Genomic DNA, 22,259 nt, shown 5'->3' with positions numbered 1-22,259 from the left:
CCAACATATGAAAAGAAAATAAGACATTGAAATAAGCAAACTACTAAGGGTAGGCTGTAATTTGTGTGTGACACACAACGTTCCTCAGTTTGAGGCCACTCTTAAGCTTAATGGCTAAGCCAAATAGCTTTCTGACTGTCCTTCCCCACCCCTTTGCCCATATATCCAGCCATGAGTTTTTCACTTCTCCATATTTGCTGATGGGATCTGAAGTGGTGGTGACTCTCCAAGAGAAAGACACATTGAAAGAGACATTCTCCAAGAGAATGAAGATAACTAAGGGGAAAAATCATGGCAAGGGCAATGAAAAGGACAAATTCCCACCTTCTGTACTTTTCTTCTTTCATTTTCTTCTTACCTTATTATTTACAGTAATCTATCCCATGTATATACTCCTCTAATTCAAGATACTTCTTCTTGCAGATAAAGGACTGAACTCTAACCCAGGCAAGATGATCCCAATTTTCCTCTAAAGGAATAGAGGCCTGCAGGAGTGTTGAACTACAACTCCCATTATGCTTATTCAGCCTGAGCACTTTTCATGCTGGTTGGTGACAGTAGGAGCTCAATCCAGCTGAAGCACACTGAATACTATAGGGAAGACTGATCTAGACCATAATGTTGTATTTATTCAGGGCCGCAACGGGGGGGGGAAGCGGGGCATGTGCCCTGGGTGCCGTGCTGGGAGGGGGGCGTCAAAATGAGTGCTGGGGGGGCGACAGACCCTAGTTGCGGCCCTGTATTTATCTTTAGTGCTTACTGTAGCTAAGACACTTTCTCAGGGAAATTATGCATGTTAAGAATGGTTAGGAATGCGATTGTTTCTCTTTCTTGTATTAAGGTACAGTGCTACCAAAATTTCTTTGTCTAAAATTGTTTAAAATGTTCAAATTGTTGTCCATTTCAACTATGGAATCCTAGAGCTAGGAGAAATTGCCAAAAAAATAAAAAATGGCCCAAATGATCCAGAAAAGGTGAGCAGACCAGCTAGATTGAGTTCCAATCATTTAACTATTGGAGCTATAAAATAATTTATCCATTTCATACTGCCCAACTGAAGAAAGCATGAGCTCTCCTGGAGTAGGTTTTTGTGTGAAAAGACTGACTCCTTTCAGGCCTAATAGTTACAGCACTTTCCTGGGGTCAACATTCTTGCAATCTTTCTGAATGGTGGTTTGTTTGGATTTTGGCTAGCATCAGGTTCCAGGGAGGTGGGGCTTCAAGGAAGAGAGGTAATCTTAATTGCTCCCCATCAGAATTGGGAAAGGGATGTTGATTAGATCAGTTTTATTGTATCATGTGGTATAATGTTGTATTCACTGGTTATTTTCATCCATATGTATTGAAAAAGTAAAGTAAGTACCAGCATAACCCCTGGTAGCTACATGGTGGTAGTGTCACCCAATGACGATTTGGGATGGCTGTAATTGTGTCTTTCTAACTGGCTTGAAGCTGGAGCCAATTCAGTGGCTGGCAAGGATTTCTCTGGGAGATGGGATTCTCTGGCTGCAGATTTGCAGCTGCGGTGTTGGGACCCCAGAGATCAGCTCAGCTGGGTAGGAAGACAATGGAGCTCCTGCATACAGTCCATTCATTCTGTCAAGGAGTCCAATTCTGCACACAGTGTGTGAATCCTTTAATCAATACTGTTAGGATTTATGATTTTTCATTACATTTTTAAAATTCTACTCTTATTTCATATTGCTCAGGAGGTGTTTCTGATGGTTCTTTTTGTCTTCAAACAACAGTTGACCTAGGAAATAGCTTAATCTCAGTTAATGAAAAAGGGAGAAAGCGCACAAACCTCTCCAAGGGACTTTGATGAGTTTTAAGCCTAAACTGGCATTCAAACTGGATGTATCAGTAGCTTTGAACTGAATTAACTCCACACGTTTGGTTGACAGATATCAAGGGTACGATACTTAAATCAAAAGCACACACGTGAAGCAGCTGGTGCTGGCAAAAGCACTTCAGCCATGATGAGCAGAGAACAGAAAGTGTGTGCAACAGATTCCTCTTTGCGAAATTGAGGGGAACCAACAGGATTTGTTTTTGACGATCTTCTTGGAGACTTGGGATGAGGGGACGTCATTCATTGGGGGGATTAAAATAATTGCTTATTTTAAAACTAACTGGGAATCCTATGGGTAAATATTACCAAGATAAGCATTACCCACACAAAAATTCACTGCGGGTGAATCAGTTCTTAATCCTCTGAAAATCCCAGATTAATTGCAATGCTTTGTACCTCTGTCTTATGAAATGCAAAGGTGTTTCTGGAAGATCTAGAAAGCATGTGGGGGGGAGGGGGTAGATTTCAAAAAGATTCTTGCAAAAGACAAGTGCCAGGCTGCTCAAAGCCAGTCGCCCTAACACGCAAGGATTATTCTGGGTTTGCAAAACCAAGCTGACAGGAAAAGAGAAATGAAGCTTTGCATAATGAAGGCTGCAAGTACTCCCACATTCTTGGGAGTAAGTCCCTCTGAATTCAGCCAGCTGATTTCAGAGCAGGTATGCATTGGCCTATTGGAGCAAAGGGGCTTCAATGGATTCCTGGTAGATTTAAACCCACTCTTGTTCCCCTTCCTAGAACACATTTTCTAACTGCCCCATCTTGCAGTTGCTGCTGGATTTTCTTCAAGGGCAGGACCAGGAGGAGCAAATGGCCTAAAGCTAAATTGGAAGCAATTAAAACGGACAACTTTGTACCAATCTGCCTTCTCTATGAAGAGTCTCAACTGACGCATGGGAAGAACTGGGCAAAAGCCCCCTGGGCCAAGGTAGCCACCTAACTCTTCAGAGTATCCAACTTGCCCTTGGAGAGAAGGTAACCCCATCCAGAGCAGGATGCCTCCCCCCACCCCTTGTCTGTTAAGTAAGTATTTAATTAAGTATTTTGTCTAGCTGCAGGTTCAACCTCTTAGTTCACATTCAGACTATCACTGGGTCCATATAAGATGTTCATGTCTTTCTTGGGGTCGGTTGATGAAGGGACATAAAGCTGGGAATCTGGAGCCCAATGGTGAGATCCAACCCCCCTCCCCTCGATTGTCTGCTTCTCTAGCTGCACCTAAAGCTAAAGCCCAAGGTATAAAATAGACCTAAGTAACCCACAGACTAATGACTGAGCAATAGTTCTCCAGCTCCACCTTATGGGAAAGTTCAGACAGTTAAAAGCAGAACTACTGCAAAAAGAACCTTCAAATTCTCTACTGGCCAAACTTCCCAGAAGGATACACAGTTATATCAAATGCTAGTACATTCTTATGTGATGTATAATAGATCAGTTAGGGTTCCTACCCACAATTATATAAGAATGGCAGGCAAGCAAAACTACAAGGACACAATTGAACAGTTTTTTTTTAAAAAAGGCAACTAAAACTACAAGGAGAACTTTAGGGGTAAGAAGCTAGGAGTGGATTTTTGCATGGCAGGACTATGAATTCCCTTCCTCAAAACACAGCCCATGGCTCAGAATCTCTTGACTCTACAACTTTTGACCAGATTCCAGTGAATGGATCTTTGGTTCTACTCAAAAACTGAAGCAGGCTCCATAAATTTGAAGTATACTGCTTCCAATGTAGAAAGTCACACTTGGGAGCCAAGTGATACATTTGACTTTGCACCCCTCTGTTTGTGTTTGGGCTGGATGATTTTTCCACTGATGTTTTTGTTCCTTTTGAAGTCAAACTTTAATCCAGAGAAGAAGGACTTGAGTCAGAATTGACTTCTGGCTGGTTCCACCAAAAGCAACGTGAAAACCTTCTTTAAAGTGCCCATATCCATTTCTGCCCCATTTGAAACATTTATATGCTCCAAGCCCCAGGAAAGGAAGGGAAGGAAATACTAATTTGGAATGGGAGAGGGTGGTGGTGGTGGTGGTGGTGGTGGGGAGCTGCCTCTCTGTAAGCATCCCCATTTTGAGGCTCGGAGGATGTCTTGGATCAATCTTCCAAACCACCTAATTCTACACTTGGACTGGGAACAAGACTTTGATCAGATTCAACCACCATGCTATCTCATGGTTTGCTTAATCAGTGTCTGTTGAATAAACCACAGTGGTTTACTAAGCCATAAACCATGGTTCACAAACTGCAAATTATTTGCAGCACAGCAGGTGATATGCAGGCATGCAATCCAAACCACCTGAGTCAGCCCCCACCAGATCTGTAGAAATTGTTACCAAATTGAGAAAGAGAGGGAACAATTAAATCCCTGATTGGAGAGTACATTTAATTTCAATTAAATAGAATGGAAAATGGAAGGAAATCATATTTGGCCTGGTCCCACACTATTTTTCAGAATAGTCCAGCTTGCCTTTATAGGGTCAGGAGCAGTCCTAGTTCAGGAAATGGCTGTGAAACTGTGCTACAACAAAACCAGAGTCAAAAAAGTCAAGATGGCAGCCATGACAGTGTAATCAAAGCCCCAACCATTTCTTAATGAGCATCACACATAAAAAACAGCAGAGCTTCAGTTGTACCACCATGATCACCTTCTTGACTTTTTCAGCACAATGGGTGAGCCGTGCTGCATTCTTTGGCAGATTGTGGGCTCATCTGTAATCCATGGGGAAACTTAGTTTGTGACCGAAAGCGATTAAGCTGACAGCAAAGAGGTCAGGTCTCTGTGTCCTGTGCCTGACAAAGGTGCCAGAGCCATTTTGCTAAACAAATGGGCAATTGATTGAACAGAAATCTTACACCTGCATTGGTGGGGATCAACCCTACTGAACTCAATGGAATCTGTGTAAACCTCTCCAGGGTTGCAATATGGCTTGCACTAATAATTTTGGCATAATTTTGCTGATATGGAAAAGGTGAGTGGTGTCATGCTTGGTTGGTACTTGGATAGGAAACCACCATGAAATCTCAGGGCTATGGTCTAAGTGGGAGACTAAAGTGGAGAAAACATCCTGGAAGAATGCAGCCACAAGCCACTTTTGTATTGTTGCCAAGAAAGCACCACAGATGATTCCATGAAATCACCTGGGATCTTGAAGAAGCTACTTTTTCATTTACCTCTCATTCTATTGAGTTGGACTCTGGACTCCAGTATCCAACTTAACAGGAGCAATCGCTGGAAGCTTTTATTGCCTAAATTGACCAGTTCTCTGGCCCCTGACTTCTCTTCTCCCTCCTCCCACTCCTTTCTGTGTCCTGAACTGCTTTTTCCTTCAAATACTCAATGAATTTGTTTTCCAACTCTGGAATTTACACTGTCAGACCCATTTTTTTTCTCTCTCTCTAGGTGCACTGCTGTCACCACCATTTTCTCTGCCCTCCAGGAATTTCAAGAGACAAATAGTAGAAAGTAGCTTTTTGGAGGGAAAAGTAAAGTTTAATTTGTTTGCCTCAATCCACCTCCCCACCTACTCAAAGAGGACTAGAACCTTGAGCATCAAAACTGGGGTTTGCGAAAACACAGTGGTGAGCACAGAGGGACTGAGGGAAGAGAAAAATAACCGACGCCTCTGCTTTACGGTTTGGAAGGAAGCAGATCTGGTGATCAGTCGGTTACGGAGAGTTTCAGTTTGTGAACTCCTAGAATAAATTGGTCACGCAGCGTCCTGCGGTAACCCAGGAAAAAGAGAGAAGCCTCTTCCCGTCCAATTTGGGGAAACTTCCGTTTCCTAAACGACGCGCGTCCGTTTCCTCGGGGAAACGTTCATTTTCCTTGAAGAAATTCTGGGAAGATGGTCCTACGACTGAAGGCGGCTGCGGCTGTCCCGGAAGTGAGCAGGCTGTGGTCAAAAAAACCAGGATGGCGGTGGCGGCGCGGGCGCTTTTGGCCCCACCCCAGGCACAGCCTTGGCTGTTGTGCTTCGCCGCCTCTTGCTGCCATCCTTCGCAAGAGCCCTGCCGGCCGTGCTGCCCAAGGCCGTTTGCGCGTGGCTTTTGACTTGCCTTAAACACTTAGAAAATCTTAAAACAACCTGGAGCGCGCCGCGGCCGGTTAAAAACGAGAGTCTTCACTTCTTGCACCACTACGCTGGATGTCTCGATTTTATTATAAAATAGAAGCAGAAATATCTTTCCAAAGGCGGTATTCACAGGATAGAAACAATACACAAAATTGGAGAGAGCCTGGCTGGCAGGGGACTGTCCTTGCGTTTGGGGCGGCGGCGGCGGCGGCTTCGTAGAGCCCTAGCGAGACGGCTGTCAAGAGGCCCGCTGTTCGCCCTGCTTGGTTTGAAGGGGTGTCCCGGGCTCTGCGTGGGCCAGACCCAGGATACGATCCAGGGCTCGCCTAAGACTGGATAATGAAGCACCTTGACGCGGGGTGACCCCACAGACTTCAAGGAGAAACGCTCTTAATAGGGATATTAAAAATAATGAGCTATAGAGGCTTTCTCAAAGTTAAATGTGCAAAACGCTGTCCAGTGCCTCACCAGGAGCCCTGTGGGGGAGTCGCCCGTGTTCCCATTTTGCAGATGAAAGGACTGAGGCGGAAGAGCGCTCAAGGTGTTGAGAAGCTCACCCAGGTCCACCTCTGGAGCTACTGGATCAGGTGGAAGCAAGATATCTGGCTTAACTGATTTGTGGATATCGCCTTCCTTGACCTCCCCACCTAAATGTTTGGGTGGGTGGTGATAGGGAAATATATAGGGCAAAAGAAGCCCGTTTCCCTCTTCCCCCCATCAAGGTTCATGTGCTTTGCATAGCATCAGCTACAAGGGAGAAAAGTATTAGCTGGAGGAGGTCATGCTTAAAAGCCAGGAGCTCTTTACAAACTGGTGGCTACTACAGCATTTCAGTAGCTAGCACTGGCATATAGTACAATGATCACAAATGTTATTCTCTTTAAATAAGTTAAGAGGTGTGGCTTCTCTCTTTATTTATAGCATTTATCCCCAAAGAGCTCAAGGCAGCGTACAGGATACTCCCCCTCCAATGTTGTCCTCACAACGACCTTGTGAGGTAGACTGGCTGAGAGAGTGTGACTGGCCCAAAGTTATCCAGTGCGCTTCATGCATGAGTGAGGATCTGAACATGACTCTCCCTGTCCTAGTCCCCCACTCTAACCACTACACCATGCTATACTCTTCCCTTTCTCTGTCAGGCCCTTTGCTTCTGCCCTACAAGAAAATGCATTTCATAGACTGCTATCCAGAACCCAGATGAATTCCCAAAAAAGGAAACAGATTTGCTCTGGGGTGAAAACAAAATGTTGCCCTATCACTCTGATCCGGAAATGAGCAAATAATCGCATTATTTGGAAAAGACTCCCAATGGTTTCCTTTGAGCATTACTTCCAATGGCAGGGCACTGTAAGCATGATGGAACTGTCGACTTGTCAAGCAGCCTCTGTATCTGATGAAAAGAGAGTGGCCTCCCACCAGATGTCACTGAGCTACAATTCCCAGCAGCCGTCACTGAGCCTAGCTGGGAAGAAGCAAAATCTAGCTTCCCCTGCCCTAGAGAAGAGACTTTCATCAAAGCTTCTGATGATGACATGGGCAGGCAATTGCTGCCACGAGCAAAAAAAATGCTAGCTTAAATGGATTTAAAAGAGGACCTGACAAATTCATGGCAGATAAATCTATCAGTGTTGCCCAGTTACTAAAGCCTCCAGATTTAGAAGCAGTATACCAGGGGATGCCAGTTGGTGGTGGGAGCAACCATAGGGGAGATGTATTGCTTCCCAATATCCTCCTGAAATTGATGGAGCTTTGGCTTCAGCTCTTCAGTTCTCAACAGCTTCATGAACTGATCCCTGCAGATCAGGTTGAAGCACATCTACAGAGGTGGGTTAAGAAGTTGGAATCCAGCTGGATTGGATCTTGTACAAGAGGTGGTATGGGCTGAGGCTTCCAGCCTTCGTTCTGTCAAAGGAGCAGCTTTTTCACCAACCTCCAACCCATCTGCCTTCCCCACTCCCATCCTACAGTAATGTCTTCCACTTTTCTGCAATCAGCTTCACCACATCCTCTTAAGATGTGAGTCCTTGAACAGCTTACAATATTCCTGAATTTACAGTACCTTCCAGATAAGTTAACAGTCAGCCGCTCAGCAATTGATCCAAAGTGAAACAATGGATCCATTTTATAGATCCTTCCAAGGTTTCAGATCCTTGGTTTGTGGGAGCAGAGGAGTTAAGTAAAAAAAAAGAAGAAAAAAGAAGAGAACCCAGATGGAGAGAGCCTGGGTTCAGGGAGCATGGTGGGTGCAGCAAGTATTCTTAAGAGCCAAGATCGACCAGGTTTGAAGACATAGAGTTGAGGATGGAGTCTTGCAAACTGTGGTGATGCAGAGGGTCTGCGCTGGGAACTGGAATGGCGCTAGGACCCTGAGGATGGCCCAAGCTGTGGAGTGGCTGTAAGCCTGGGTTTGAATTGAGAAGTAAGGCTGGGCTGGAGGAGGAATGATCTGGGGTGCCGGAGGGTGTTTTCTCATCTTCGGAACTGCCCAAAACCGTCTTATTGCCGTTGAGGGAGGAGGAAAGCGGATTGTGGCCATTGGAACTGGAATTTTCGTTGTTTTCCCTAAAAAAACAAACAGAGGGGTGGATGGGAGAAAGAACAAGGGGGAGAGAAAACATCAGATTGCAAAAGGAGTGAATGGACCTCAACATAACCCCTCCCTCATGCCCATCCTTAATAAAATTACAAGGTGCTGAGATAGTATGTTGGGGGGTGAAGGGAGACACCATTTGCCCATGGACAGTATATTAGAGGCACAGAATATAACACACGGGTCAGCCAGAATACAGGCACAGTTCTTTCCCCCCCACCCCAGGCCTATGGTACTGCAGTAGTCTATTAGGACTTTCAAAAATTAACTTTCAAAGTGATTTATGGAGAAGTATGACTTCATTTTGCAGAAAATTTATCTTTGTATGTTTGCTTCAATCTAAATATGTGGGATATTTTAAAAAATGGAGGGGAGGGCAGAAAGATAGGGGCTCCAATTGCCATGGCTGTCTCTTGCAGGAACCATGGAGAACATGGTGTTCCAGGTACAAATGATGCTGCCGCCTTTTTGAGGGGACATACATCTTTAAATGCTTTATCCCAAGTTAGATCAGTAGGATACAGTGTGGGACATAGGATAAATAGGAGAGGATATAGGCTAAATTTCCTATAAACAACTATGAGATTGGACCTAAGCATTCAAAATATACTAGGAAGAAGCAGCAGGAAGATGGAAATTGCATCAGAAGTTGCATTGGCTGTGGATGATGGGAACTATAGTGAAGGGTTGGAGAAGCTAAGCTAAACCATAGCTGGGTTCATATACTGTGCTAAGCCATTGTTTGCATTAACCATAGTTTATTGAATAAACTACATTTGCTGAGTTCACAAAATAGCTAAGCCATATAAACCACAGTTTAACACCACAAGTATTAGATTCACACAGCCAGAACAAACAAATCAAATTACATCTTAATGCAAGGTATAAACTAGGCTGGTGGCTGAATTATATTTCGCTTTATGCCATAATCATTTTAATTTTCCTTTGTTGAACATGCCATAAAGAATAGGTTCACATACAATCCTAATCCATATACCATGGTTTATAAACTATGGCTCAGTTCACTCAGCATACCAAGCCAAAACCAAACAAACTATGGTATGGCTTATTATTATGTGTGAACCCAGTCACTGTTTGTTAGGTATAACTATTTTCAAAGAATTTTTGTGAAACTAGCCTACCAAACCTAAATAATAAACTATCTTCTAAAAAAAAAAAAGAATTGTGTGGTTTTTATTTCAATAGACATTTGTCTAGGTAGCAGCCAAGGCTCTGCATTTCCTTGAGCTTAAGGGCTATTTGGCACAGCACCCATAAGGGGTTGGTCTCCCATGCTGAAACTGGCTGGAAATGAAGCTAGCTGTGCAGATTTCAATCTGTTCTCCATCTTTGGCAACAATGCCAGCAAAGTGTTCTAACTGGATGGTGGTTACCATGGACCCTGGTTGATGGATTCCCCTGCTTTTTCTCCCTCTCATGTCTGCCAGGAGAGTAAGTGCCTGTCACTTTCCTTTCCATGGGTGCATCTTTGAGGACATACGGCTTCTACCCATAGACTCTGAGCCATCCTCCCTTGACTTCCCTTGCGCTTGACACTTTCCATCCAGCCTGTACACCCATGGGGTGGGGGGGAATAAAATAATCCCTATCGATTGGGCTATAAGAGAAAACTGGCAGAATTTTAATCCATTTACCTATTTTTTAAAACAAACAAACAAACAAAACCAGAACAAAAGGCCCACCATCAGTGACCTTGACAAAAGGCCATCCTTTCACCAATCTACCAGTACACGTGTTAATAAAGGTCCAGTTTTTCACTGGTCCACATGGAGAAGTTCCTTCAGAAGTGAGCAGGCAGCCAAGTGGCCCAGGACAAAATGGCTGTGGAGGGCCATCACCAATGACTGGTGGTGGGGGCATCCCCACCACAGGACATAGCAGCCAACTGGAACACAGGCATTTGCCCACAATGAAATGAAACATAGCAGGCAGACCCACAAGCATAGCTCAGGCCAGCAGAAGGCACTAATTTAGAGCTGGAGCAGGAATAGACAGGTGAGGGTTGTCTTCAGGTGGGCTGACCACACACACACTCATGAGCACTAATGCCCACCAAAGTGCCCAAGACACAGAACTAGGTGGTGGGCCTGGGATCCTATGGACAGTGACCTGGAAGTTAAGTACCACTGAGCTTGCTTCGGAGCTCTGAGGGTCGTAAATCATATTCACAATTCTACCAAGGGGATTGAGAATGCAATAGAAGTAATGATAATCACTAAGCGATTCACACTCAAACTTAATGGAGAATGGTTAAGATTTCATTACGTTGGCAGTCACTCCCAGACCTTTGGGCATTTATATAAGACATTAATCCCTAAGAGAGCAACGTTCTAGGAGCAGGGCTCTAACGCTGCTGGGGAATATTAGGTAATTACGGTGCCGTGGGGATAATTTGCCTTATTCAAATATACGGAGCAGGCCATTGCAGAAGTTAATTACAACCCTTGGTATTAGCCCCTCGCAAGGCTAATTTTCCTCTTCCAGACCCACATTTATCCTCCCAAGTTATCACGGAGATCTAAGATCTCCACCACTCCCTAACGGTACTTATATCAACAGCGCTGTTTCCACGGTAATTTCCGGCATGGCATCCTTTGCGCATGCTCACTCCCAGGAATGGATGCCCGTTCCTGAAGCCGTTCTGGAAACGGACTCGCGCCAACTTCCGCAATCCGCTCCTGCGCTCGTTTGAGTTCCTCCAAGTTTACGGCGGCCTCTGAGGAGGGGATGACGCCGATGCTCGAGACGAGTCTGAAGAATTGGCTTTTTCACGCGCTTAGAAAAGGCCTGAAGTGCAAATAAATGCCAAACACGCTTTTCTTGGAAATGTTTCCCTTGATGCAACACCAAGTCGCCGACACAACAAAGAGGATGGCAATGTGAGAAATGTGCTTTTGTACCGTTTTGCGATCTAGCCGTTAGTTTTAAAGAAAAATACGGAGGAGTGGGGTGAAAGTTTCGGAGGGAGGAAATAAAATTCGGGTTTACACAGCCTGTGCCTGCAGCCCTTCAGGGCCTCTTTGGGGTGTTCTTGGCTCTTGTAACAGTTTGCGGCTGACCTAGGAGAGAGTGCGACAAAACAAAACAACTTCTTTCTTTTACCAAGACGAGAAAGTCAAGACGAAGAGGAAACAAGGGAGGGCAACAGCCAGGCAGAGGGCGGTTGGTGGGTGAATTAGCCCTGATGCACCCCTGGAAAGGAATTCGCCATCTCTTCGGCGATTACTCCGGATGACTCGAAACTTGCAAAGAGGCGCACGGCAGGGAAAGCCATAAGGGGATTTCTTTCTATTAGGTTTAACTCCGCGATTCTTAAAAAGCGCCCTCCACGGTACAGAAGGCCGGCGAGGGACAGCTTCCGTATCCGAACTCCGGTGGTTCCAAACCATGCTGCTATGTCAAGCATTGATGTATTGTAGAGAAACTGTCCAGTTCTAGGTCGCTTAACTCAAAGGACCCCCACAGAATTAAATATAGTGCCCTATAATACGAGTGTATGCAGACTGCAGCTAAAGGTTGTGTTCGTCCAAGTGGCTCACGTGTAATTAGCCATGGTTTACTGAATCAAATCCGTTCACTGGCTTCACACCACACATTAAATCACAAACTCAACAGATGGTCTGGGTTCCCCCAACACGCTAGGCTAAGATGAGATTCGCTGGGTTGGGGCTCAGAGTGTGGTTTGAATTTAGAAGTTTTGTGACACGCGGAAGACGAACCGTTTTGTAGAACTCGAGTTTCGACAGGCGAAAGTGTTTCTTGAGATGCATGAAATTCGCTTCACTAGACATGCTATACAGCCGATTAAACAGATTCTCATGACTGAAGCTTCCACCACCAAAAAATAGTTAATCTTTCAGGTGTCACAAGACTCTGGAAGAAGCAAAGCAGGATGTCTTTAGAACTGGAGAAAAAAATCAAAACAAACTGGGAAGAGAAGAAGGATAAACACACTGCTACTGAAACTTTTCGGTTCAGCTGGAAATCATTAGTTCCAGCCAATAATGGGCAGCTCACTAAAAAGCCTACTGGCCCGAATTTAAAATCCTGAAGAAAAGATCACAGAAACACCTTTTCAGAACAGCCTTCCCGCTTCGGTTCATGAGATACTGATACCCTCCCTCTTCGAGAGAGCGAAGGCTTCCTTCTCAGAAAATGCATTTCGGATTTTGAAGTTAAGGCCATTTCTTTAGTTGAACTGATTGAGATGGATTTAGAACGACAAACAAGGAGACGGCAAAACTCGGCTCCTTCGAGGTCAGCTGTGTGGCTGGTTCAAAAAACTACTCCTGGGTATGCCGACCGCCCGTCTACATTTGCTTATTAAAACCCATGTTTATATAAAGAGCTTTCCCCAACACTTGAAGGCTCCGAAATAGAGGAGCGTTCCCGAGTTCGCAAATACTGCACTAGGAATCTCTTGAAAGACACGTGGGTTGCAGTACTGAGATTGTATGTTTATTTGATCAGTAACCTTTTACAATTCGATTTAAACCCATTTTTTAAATTTAAGAACAAGACTTCAAAGTCAAGTTAATTGGATTCAGATCCAGATCGCTTAGGGTAATAAGGTGGCTAAGGTAGGGAGCCCGACCCACTGTGATGCACATGGTCGGTGCTGCTGGCCGCATATCAGTATTAAGCAGCGTGTTAGACTCACCACATCAACAGAAACAAGAACCTCAAATTTAACTACACTTTGATTAGGAGGCAAAAGCTGTGATTTACCATTTGAAGCGGATCTTCTGGCATATTTACTCAGAAGTAGATGCCAACACGTTCAGGAGAGCTTACTCTCCAGCAAAGTAAAAAAATAGAGTCGCTGGGAGTCTGGAGGCACATAAATGTAATTTTTATTTTTATTATTATTATTATTATTATTATTATTATTTTCCCAAAGACTTGTTAATCACATGCACCAGGGAGACCATTCTGTTGAGCAAAAAGAGGCCGCGTAAAATTCATCGGAATTGTAGGCGTTGTTTCAAATAGCGCTGAGAAACCAAATTCTCCGATTAAACAGAGGCAATTTTCATGTGCCTTCTAATACAGCACCCTTTATTTCTGGGTAAGCAGACTTGTGTTCAGACCAACTATCCTAAAATCAGAGGAGCACAACCCAAGACCCCAGGGGCCGACGGAAAGCCTCGGGTGCATATCTTCCTCCCGCCCTCCTAAGGTTGTGTTACCAAAGTTAATATTTATGTAAGTGGGGGTGGGGAGAGAGGTAGAGAAAGTTACTCACATGACCAGGGAGACAGCATATCAACTATTTTTTATTTTAATTAGATCTAAGTGTAAGATGTGCATCCTAGTTTTTGCCCTAGTCCTTTTTTATTCTTCGGACCTTGCAGCCCTGGCACCACTTCTTGCGGTCTCCTGCCACTGCTAGTTTGCCCAATGACCCTGTAAGCTCAGCTATTGGCAAGGACGCTTTCACGAACTACCCTGCAAGGTGGTAGTACTACTAGTAGTTTTATTAATCAACTAGGCCGCTTCTCTACTGTTCTTACTCAGATGAAAGGAATCTCTTGTCAAGAGAGGGCGGCGGGGTTTTGAGTTGGTGCTCGCGTCCCTCTCGAAAACAGATATCACTTTGTTAGGGACCACCCTGCTTTGGGGACCCGGCAGTGAATTAGCGCCGACTGGGAAAGGCGCCTTTTGCTCTACCTCTTGGAGAGCCAACCTGTGCGCCCGCGCCTCTGCCCTCCGGTTGTCGCTCTTAGGACAAGACCAAGACCGAGTCAGCCCGGACATCCCTCCTCCTTCGCCGGAAAATAAGCAGCTCAAGTCAGTCTAGGGAAACGGCTGGCGTGAACCCGACCCAGCCTAACTTTGTCCTTTGAAATCGGCTCTCGGCTCGAGGGGCTCCCAGTGCCCGCGTTAACGTGACCCAGCTCGATCTCTTTTGAAAGCTCCAGACTTGGGATAGGGAGCCCAGTGGCACACACGTCGGGGTCCACCGGATCGGTCGCCAGGGCCACCAACTAAAAGCAATTCCTTCTCTCCCCCCTTGTCCCCCCACCCCCGGTACTTCCAGTTTTCGGGAGCTCTAACTTCAAGGCTGCTTATTCGCAGACCAGACGAAATACGCGACGTTCACAAGCAGTCGCCTTCCGTAAACTTCCCAACACACGGTGGCTACGAAGTGATTGCTCTGGTAGAAGCTTCTGCTTGCCTGGGTCGCAGGGGGCAGGAATTGGTAGAAGCTTCTGCTTGCCTGAAAGTTCGGCATCTATCGGCCGGGAGGGTACACCGCCTGGATATATGCAGGAAAAGATATTGGGTTGAAAGCTGCAGCTTTGCCGCTTGTCTTGTAAACGGCAACCTTTCCTCTTCGAGCCTCGATAGCCACCTGCGATTCGTCCCCAGCCATGGGCTTCCAAATTTGGCCACTCAGTGACAGACTTAGTCTGTAGTCCCGCGCGTTTTTCCTCAAGAGTAATTTCCCAAGACGCCTGCAAAGGCCCGCAAACTTTTGACATTCCAACGCATTTGGATGTAACGCCTATTAAGTCCCAGCAGGAACCCAAGTCTACTTAGTAGTTGCGTGCGTGTTTCAGCAACGGCATCTGAAGTTTTACAACCCGCTTTTCTAAAATGCTCAGGGTCGGCAGGTGTTAAACATACGAATGGTGACTTCCGGTTACGACCCTGCTAATTCTATCAGTGTCACTTCCCGGTGAACAGGGGCAGGGTCGTGCCTCTTTCCTGGGGATACGGCGCTGCCTCTGGGTGGGTGGCTGGGCCCGCCGGGCCGGCCTGCAAACTCAATCTACTCTTACATGGACATCCAATTGACCGACTCAGCACTGCAGTCCACCTTCTCCGGAGAAACCTCCACCGGCCAAGATTTTTGGACAGCAGCTGCAGACTACAGTAGAAAGAGTAGATCCAACCAACCAAGCAGATAATATATTTTTTGTTAGTCGCACGTGTTAGTGGGGGGCAGTACTGTGCTTCGGATTTTCGACTAATATTTGACTCCTTAGAAAAATATCTTTGTATTTACTTACTGGGTAAGATGGTGCCAAGGATGGAAGTGGCTAGGGGCCTGAATACTTTTGCTTCAACTGTCTAGTTGACATTCATCTCTTTCACGTGGGTTAATTGTACAAGCACTGACATTTGCCCTTTCTGGGTGTGTGAAGGACTTTCCAAATTGGACTGTGCCTGCTGGAAATCAAACAGGATCCCTCCAAATTCCTATCCTTTACATACAAACACACTTCTTTGGCTGCGGACCAGTTAATGCGATTCCGATGTTACTACATGGAAGTTTTCTCTCCCTGCCTGCATCTCATTTTCTAAATCAGTTTTAAAAAGATTTTCATATCAGTTTCAGCTATAAGGCGGGGGGGAGGGGAGAAAGAAAAGGAAAAGGATTTAGGCTTCACCAAAACAGTAGCCCTCTTCACCCCCTGCAAAACAGCCGCAAGTACTGCAAGATTGGAGGAAGTAGGGGCTGTTCCCCAAAATGAGCTGGCGCAACCCCGGAAATGTCCCTTCACCGGCTTTCCGGCACAGCTCTTACTTAGAAGTCTAACGGAGATGAGAGAAGCTAGTTCTGAAACACAGGCTGAAATAAAACTCGGAGCAATCCTTCTCATCAGGCCACACGCAGGCTTTCCAGTAAAAGCACCCCGGGCGGGAGTGGGCAAGCATCAGAGAGTCTCTGAAACGTCCAGAACCACCAGCTACCTAGTCCAGAATTCTTCTGTTTGACCTGTTGGACATTTGGAGTAACTTGGACTTCCTTAATCCAGCAGTTCCTTAATCCAGTTGTGAAGGCTTGCTTGTGTTGGGCTCTCGGCATAAGTGGGTTTTCTTCCTCTATATTTCCTGCCTAAATCGCTCCCTGTTCCACAGTATTTATGGTGAGGGGTTCTTCTTGCTTGTGGCACCTTATGATGCCCTGGAGTGTCCTTCTCCCTTTCTTTCCGGCAGAATTTCAGAGTCCCAGGTGCTAGATCTTTGAAGAAAACGACTCTCCAGTCGTTTCTCCTCCAAAATGGTTGCCTGGGTTTGAAATCTCACCCCCACTTACCTGGAAGAAAATCCTAGTAGAGTCCACAAGAAGAACTCCTGGGGAGGCTTGCTCAGAGTTGCCACTGCTACTCTCCACAGCTTGGCAAAACTCTCTCTCATTCCCCGGGTTAAGCTGGTTTCCACCAATGCAGTTTCACTGAAATCTGGTGAACAGGCATTGAGGGACGATTTTGGACAAAGGAGCTTGACTCCTGGCAGATATTTTAGGCCTGTGACCAGCTAGGTGCAGACTGAAGGTAAACCCCAGTACTCAGAAGGAAGCCCAGGGACCAGCTGACAGTGGATCTGGTGGCAGTCTTAAAACCATGTATTATTGACCCAGGCCAGGGATTGCTGTCAGTGGGAAGATCCCAGGCCCTCGGTCTGCCATTGCTATATCAGAAGGGCAAATTCAGCCAAAAGGAAAAAAAAAAAAGGGGGGGGGGGAAGAGACACAGATTGCCATATTTTTCCTATAATACCTGAATACCTGTATTGTTTCTGAGAAATGAATGGGTATTTGTACTGATACTATGGAAGTTTGGGGCACTCTTGACCCGTAGTTCCATATTATCACTCTGTCTAATGTATGGAAGTTCCACTGACCTTCCTATTGACAGGGAAGCCAGTGTGAATGAAATAAAAGGAAAAAACTCCTGGGATTTATTTTCAAGAAAATGTGTGTGAGCCGGTGTGTTTTTAAAGGATGGAGTTGGGTAAAGACCAAAGTCCAGGTCAGGCTCATTCAAACACACACCTCACTGTCCACTAAGCTGTCATCTAAGAAAAACACAAGGGATTGCCACTGAAAAGAAAGGTGACCAGTTGGAGATTTAGACTGAACCCCAGAAACTATGTAATTGCGACCATCACTTTGGGTTAAAATGTATAAGCTACGGGGGGGGGGGGGGACCACCTCCTATGAAGAATACAGTATTCCTTCCAGAGAAGGAGGCCTCTTTGCATTATTTTAAAAGCAGCGTGCATGCTCGGAGGGTGAAGTCACATTCAATATTATTTGGATACTAGATATAGAGATTTTAAAAATCAATATTTTTTCGCTTACTGTATCGACAGTTATCTGCCTAGGGGTTTATTGTACAAACCGGTGCTTGTGATATCTTGGTTGATGATAAACCAGTTGTTTCTCAGTTACAGATTTGGAGGCATTGCTTTCCCGCGCAGGGATCCCGCTGTTATAATTAAAAATGCAATTTGAAAAGGCGACACTTCTAGACCCTTACCCCGGTGTAGGGCCATTGACCTCTATGGGATTTACTTCTGAGCTGCCAGAGGAAAGACTGAGCCTTAACTGGCACAATATACGGTTTCTTGTCTTTTTTGATGTTAGACTAGGAAATGAGAGACACAGATAAAAGAAACCAAGCCAGTTGGCTTCCCTTCGTGGAAGTTCCTTCTAATTCTCCATTCCTATTCACTGAAAACCTACTTCCATATCTACTCGGCTAGTTTTCCGAAGACGTGGCTTGGAATCCAAGCCGAATCAGAGATATTTATCTTGGCCAAAGCCGATTTTGCTCTCGAATAAATCAAACTGCTCCCTGCGGTAACCGATCGCGAATCGCGACGGTCATCCCCCTCCTTAGACTAAGTTTCCCAAAAGTTTTTTTAAAAAATCTGTTTCAATGCAGACAGGGAAGCCCGCGTTTCCCTTCCTTTGTACAGTTCCAAGGCTGCCGGCGCTTTCCTAAATCGCAGCCTCGAGCTCCCAAGGGTTTGCTCGGAGCGGAAGAGAAGAGAGCCTTGCTCCCGAGTCAGCGCGGCGCACTGCGGACAGGAATGGTTAGCTAAGCCGAGGTGAAGGCACGTGCAGACCCCGTTCCCGACTGTCCCCGAAGCAGAGAAGCGGGAGGGAGGTCGGCTGTACTTACTCGTACCTTTCTTTGGCCTCTGCCGCCCGGTCCCGCTGCCTCCGGTTTTTGAACCAGTTGCTGACTTGGGTGGTGGTGAGCCCGGTGGCCTCGGCCAGTTCCCGCTTCTCCCTGGGGGACGGATAAGGGTTATGGGCGTACCATTCCCGCAGGACGCTGCGGCTCTTCTCCTTGAAGCAGTAGCTGGTCTCCTCGCCATCCCAGATCGAGCGGGGCAAGGGGAACTTGCGGCGGACCCGGTACTTGCCGACGGCCCCTAGGGGTCGCCCCCGCAGCTTCTCGGCCTCGATGTAGTGCGCCTTGAGCCACAGCTGCTGCAGCTTGGGGTGGTTGTGCGCCGAGAACTGGTGGCTCTCCAGGATCTTGTAGAGTTCGCGGAAGTTGCCCCGGTGGAAAGCCACCACGGCCTTGGCCTTCAGGACGCTCTCGTTCTTGTGAAGGTGCTCGCAAGCCGGCAGCGACCAGAGGAAGCGGCCCAGCCTCTCGATGTTGCCCCCTTGCTGGAGCACTTCACACACGCAAGCCACTTGCTCCTGGGTGAAGCCAAAAGTGGGCAGCATGGACATGGTGGCGCGCCCGGGAAGGCCCTCCTGCCGTCGCCGCCGGCCCTCTTATCGCATCTGCCCTGGCCGAAAGGGGGCACCCGTCCGGACCCAGCGTCCCGCAGGCACCGCCTGGGGGAACGCCGGCGGGGGAGGCGGTCGGGGGGCGCGCGCGAGCCAGCGACGCTCGGCGCCAATGAGGAAAGGGCTCCGCGAGGGAGCAGCCAACCACAGCGCGCGCGGACTGCTGACTTACGAATGGAAGCCCTCCGGCTAGGTCAGTGCGGGTGCCGCTGCCCCGTCCGGGGCGCCCATGGAGCCGGAGAAGCTTCGCGCGCGAGGGAGGCTCCCAGGCAGCGCCCGCGCCCACGCCCGACCTTTGGGCTCCGTGTTTGCTTGTAAGTCCCCGAGTTACGACCGTCAAACTTTGCGCCTCTATTGTGTGAGAGAAGCGGCACTTGCAAGAGTGGAACTTTCACTCTCCCCACCCCCTGGCCAGGCTCGCAAGTTCCTCGCTCGCTCGCTCGCTCGCTCGCTCTCTCTCTTCCCCCCCTTTCTGCCATAGGATCGCTTACATGGAATCAAGTCCTTTAAAACCCCGCTTCCCCTTTCCTTCTTTTTCTCCTCCTCCTCCTCCTCCTCCTCCTCCTCCTCCTCCTCCTCCTCCTCCTCCTCCTCCTCCTCCTCCTCCTCCTCCTCTCTTCCCCTTCTCTTTTCTTTTCGTTGCCGATTCTTCTCTTCTTTCCCCCGTCCTCCCCCCTTTCTTCTTGCTCTTCCTTGCCTCTCTCCTTCCAAATATTATTCTAAGCTGGCATGAAAAAGTGATTAGCTGCGCAGTGATTGGTCCAGTTATCTGACTCGGGGACTGCCAAGGAGAAGACAATAGTTTTAATCAAATTATTTGCCATGGTGACGCTGTCAATCAAAAGTAACCGGATCTGTTGTGAGGTGGCTCCCCGGCTCAGTTGACAGATTGCTTCGAGCCACTCAGAGGCGGGCTTTCGGAGCTGGGATGTTACTAAAGAGTGGGGCCGGCGGGCGGGCGGGCGGAGATGGGGGAGGGGAAAGCAATATACGCTGTGATTGACACTGCAAAACACAGAAAGAGGGAAAGGATTCCCCGAGATCTAGCCTGGGCTCGTCTCTGACTGACAGCGGGGGCGCTACAACAACAGCAGCCCCCCCCCCCCCCGCCCACCATCCCAAGCCGGCAACAACAGCCGCCTAGTTTGAAGCTTTTCACAATTCCAGAAATCCCAGCTTGGGGGGCGGGCGGGCGGGGGGTGGAATTGTAGGAAGCCTGGGAGCGACTCAGAATGCTGAAGATTTTGTCGGAAGGTCCGATGGAAACGAAGACTTTCTTACGTTTATTAACTTTATTTACATACACAGCTAGCCCCTTCACTTTTTAAAAAACGAAATAACTTTATTTTTCAAAGAATGTACTTTCCCTTTGTCTACAGTTTAGGCTGCGTACTTCAGGATCGTAGGACATTTGGAGAATGATTGACTCGAAACTTATTTTATTTTATTTATTTATCAAATTGTTATCACCGCCCGTCTCCCCCCCACAAGGAGGGACTCTGGGTGGTTAACATTAAACCTTAACATTTCAAGCTGTAACCTCTCCACTTGCCAACCTCAACTTTCTAAAATTATTCTGTTTTCAAATTCAGCTGCAGCCCTGAAATGCAAAGGAACGAAGGAGATATTAAATCACTGTCGAAAAACTGTTTCTCTCCCCGCGTTCCTTAAAAACGGCAGCGTGGTGGGTCTGTAAAAGCCGGATGGGCTTTGTATCAAACCTGTATTTCGTTTATTTAAATGCACTGATTGATCTAAAGATAAGTAGTAATAAATAATGTTTCCAAAAAGGTAAGATTAGGATTGCGGCTTAAGTAACCCTAGAACCAACTGCCCAGAAGTAAATCCCATTGAATTCAACGGCACTTTCTTTTAAGTAACCATGCAGAAAATCAAGCCAAAAATTAAAATCGTGGGCGCCATTGCTGCCTAGATCGACTTACTTGTGGGCCCAGGACAGTGGGAAAACGACTTCTGAAAGAAGGTAAATAGATGGGAAAGACAGTGGCTCGTTATTGCGTCGTTAGAAGCTTCTCCGTTTGGAATTGAGGGTGTGAAAGACACTTCCTTCGCCTCTCTCCCTCTCCCCCTCGTTGTTTAAAAAGCACGCCCGCCCTGCGTTGCAAGCGAGGGACAGCGAGGCTCAGTACACCCATTCAGCAGGGACTTCGCCCGCCCACCCTTCCACCCACCCATCCACAAGCCCGCTAGAATCGACGGATCGTTTCATTGCGATAGAAACAGAGATACCGGCGCTCTTTTCCTCTTCCTAGTTTTATTCTTCCACCTCGCTTAATTTCACCACTTCCTTCTAAATAGAAAGTGGCGTGAAAGTGATAGAAGATCAAAAGAAAAGAAGCTGACAGGCATGTTCGTCTGCGAATGGGGGTCAAAGGCAGTTTGGAGGAACAAGTGGGTGAATTCAGTTCCGGCAGGATAATTGGGGATCGCGAGCTGCCGGCGCTCTCCCTCTAGCTAAACGCCGCTACCACCAAGGCGGCGCGGCCTTTCCATTGGTTGCTCCTTGTCCCTTGGTCTTAAGGGGACTTAAGTCCTGGAAAAGTAAACTGTCCACAGTTGATCTCCGGGACCGACCTTTCCTTTCCCCGAGAGCTTACTAGCTTAATTCACAGCTGGCGGCGCTCGATCCAGAGTTTAGTTGCCGAAAATGTGCCCGGACTCCAAGCTGACTAACGGATTGGTCCCCCAAATCTTACACCCGATCCTACCGCGCATAGCTGGTCACAATGACTGGAGTGAAATAAACATTCTGTCTATGCTCAGCGGAACTTTCGTTAAATATTAAGCCCCACATTCTGGGGCGGCTCAAGTAAGGTAACAGGCGAGGAGCTCACGCTAAGCCCCGAGAATTAATTCCCAGGGAAACTGAGTCTTAGGGCAGTCAGTCCGTCACGGACGGAGGGGCAAGGAACTAAACGGCGGAGAAGCCCTGCCATCTGCAGCGACGGGAGCCAGGAAGATGGTTCCGCGACTGCTTTCGCGGATCCCTGGGGAGAGCGAGGGGGGCCCCCGAGGGTGCCCCGACACCTCCAGGACTCGGGCAGATGGGCGTGGCGGAGGGAGTAGAAAGCTCGGCTTGGAGTTTGTGTCCCGCGGGGCACTGACTGCCTGAGGACTCGAAAGCCCTGGCGGAACCGAGAAAACCGCGGAGGTCGCGG

The 22,259-nt window shown here is 47.2% G+C and overlaps 1 protein-coding gene across 1 annotated transcript; it reads right to left on the bottom strand.

The window, feature by feature from the left end:
- Positions 1 to 7,431: 7,431 nt before the first annotated feature.
- Positions 7,432 to 19,051, bottom strand: SIX2 (SIX homeobox 2). The gene is made up of 2 exons (XM_063289955.1): positions 18,455 to 19,051; positions 7,432 to 8,485 (listed from the first exon to the last, which is right to left on the bottom strand). Exons 1-2 carry the CDS (start codon positions 19,018 to 19,020, stop codon positions 8,182 to 8,184), a joined length of 870 nt encoding a protein of 289 aa, XP_063146025.1. The 5' UTR covers positions 19,021 to 19,051; the 3' UTR covers positions 7,432 to 8,181.
- Between the last annotated feature and the right edge of the window lie 3,208 nt (positions 19,052 to 22,259).

The sequence above is a fragment of the Candoia aspera genome, chromosome 1, assembly GCF_035149785.1.
Source record: "Candoia aspera isolate rCanAsp1 chromosome 1, rCanAsp1.hap2, whole genome shotgun sequence".
Lineage (NCBI taxonomy): Eukaryota > Metazoa > Chordata > Lepidosauria > Squamata > Boidae > Candoia > Candoia aspera.
The sequence above is the reverse complement of the archived record's forward strand: the minus strand, read 5'-3'. Positions and strand labels throughout refer to the sequence as shown.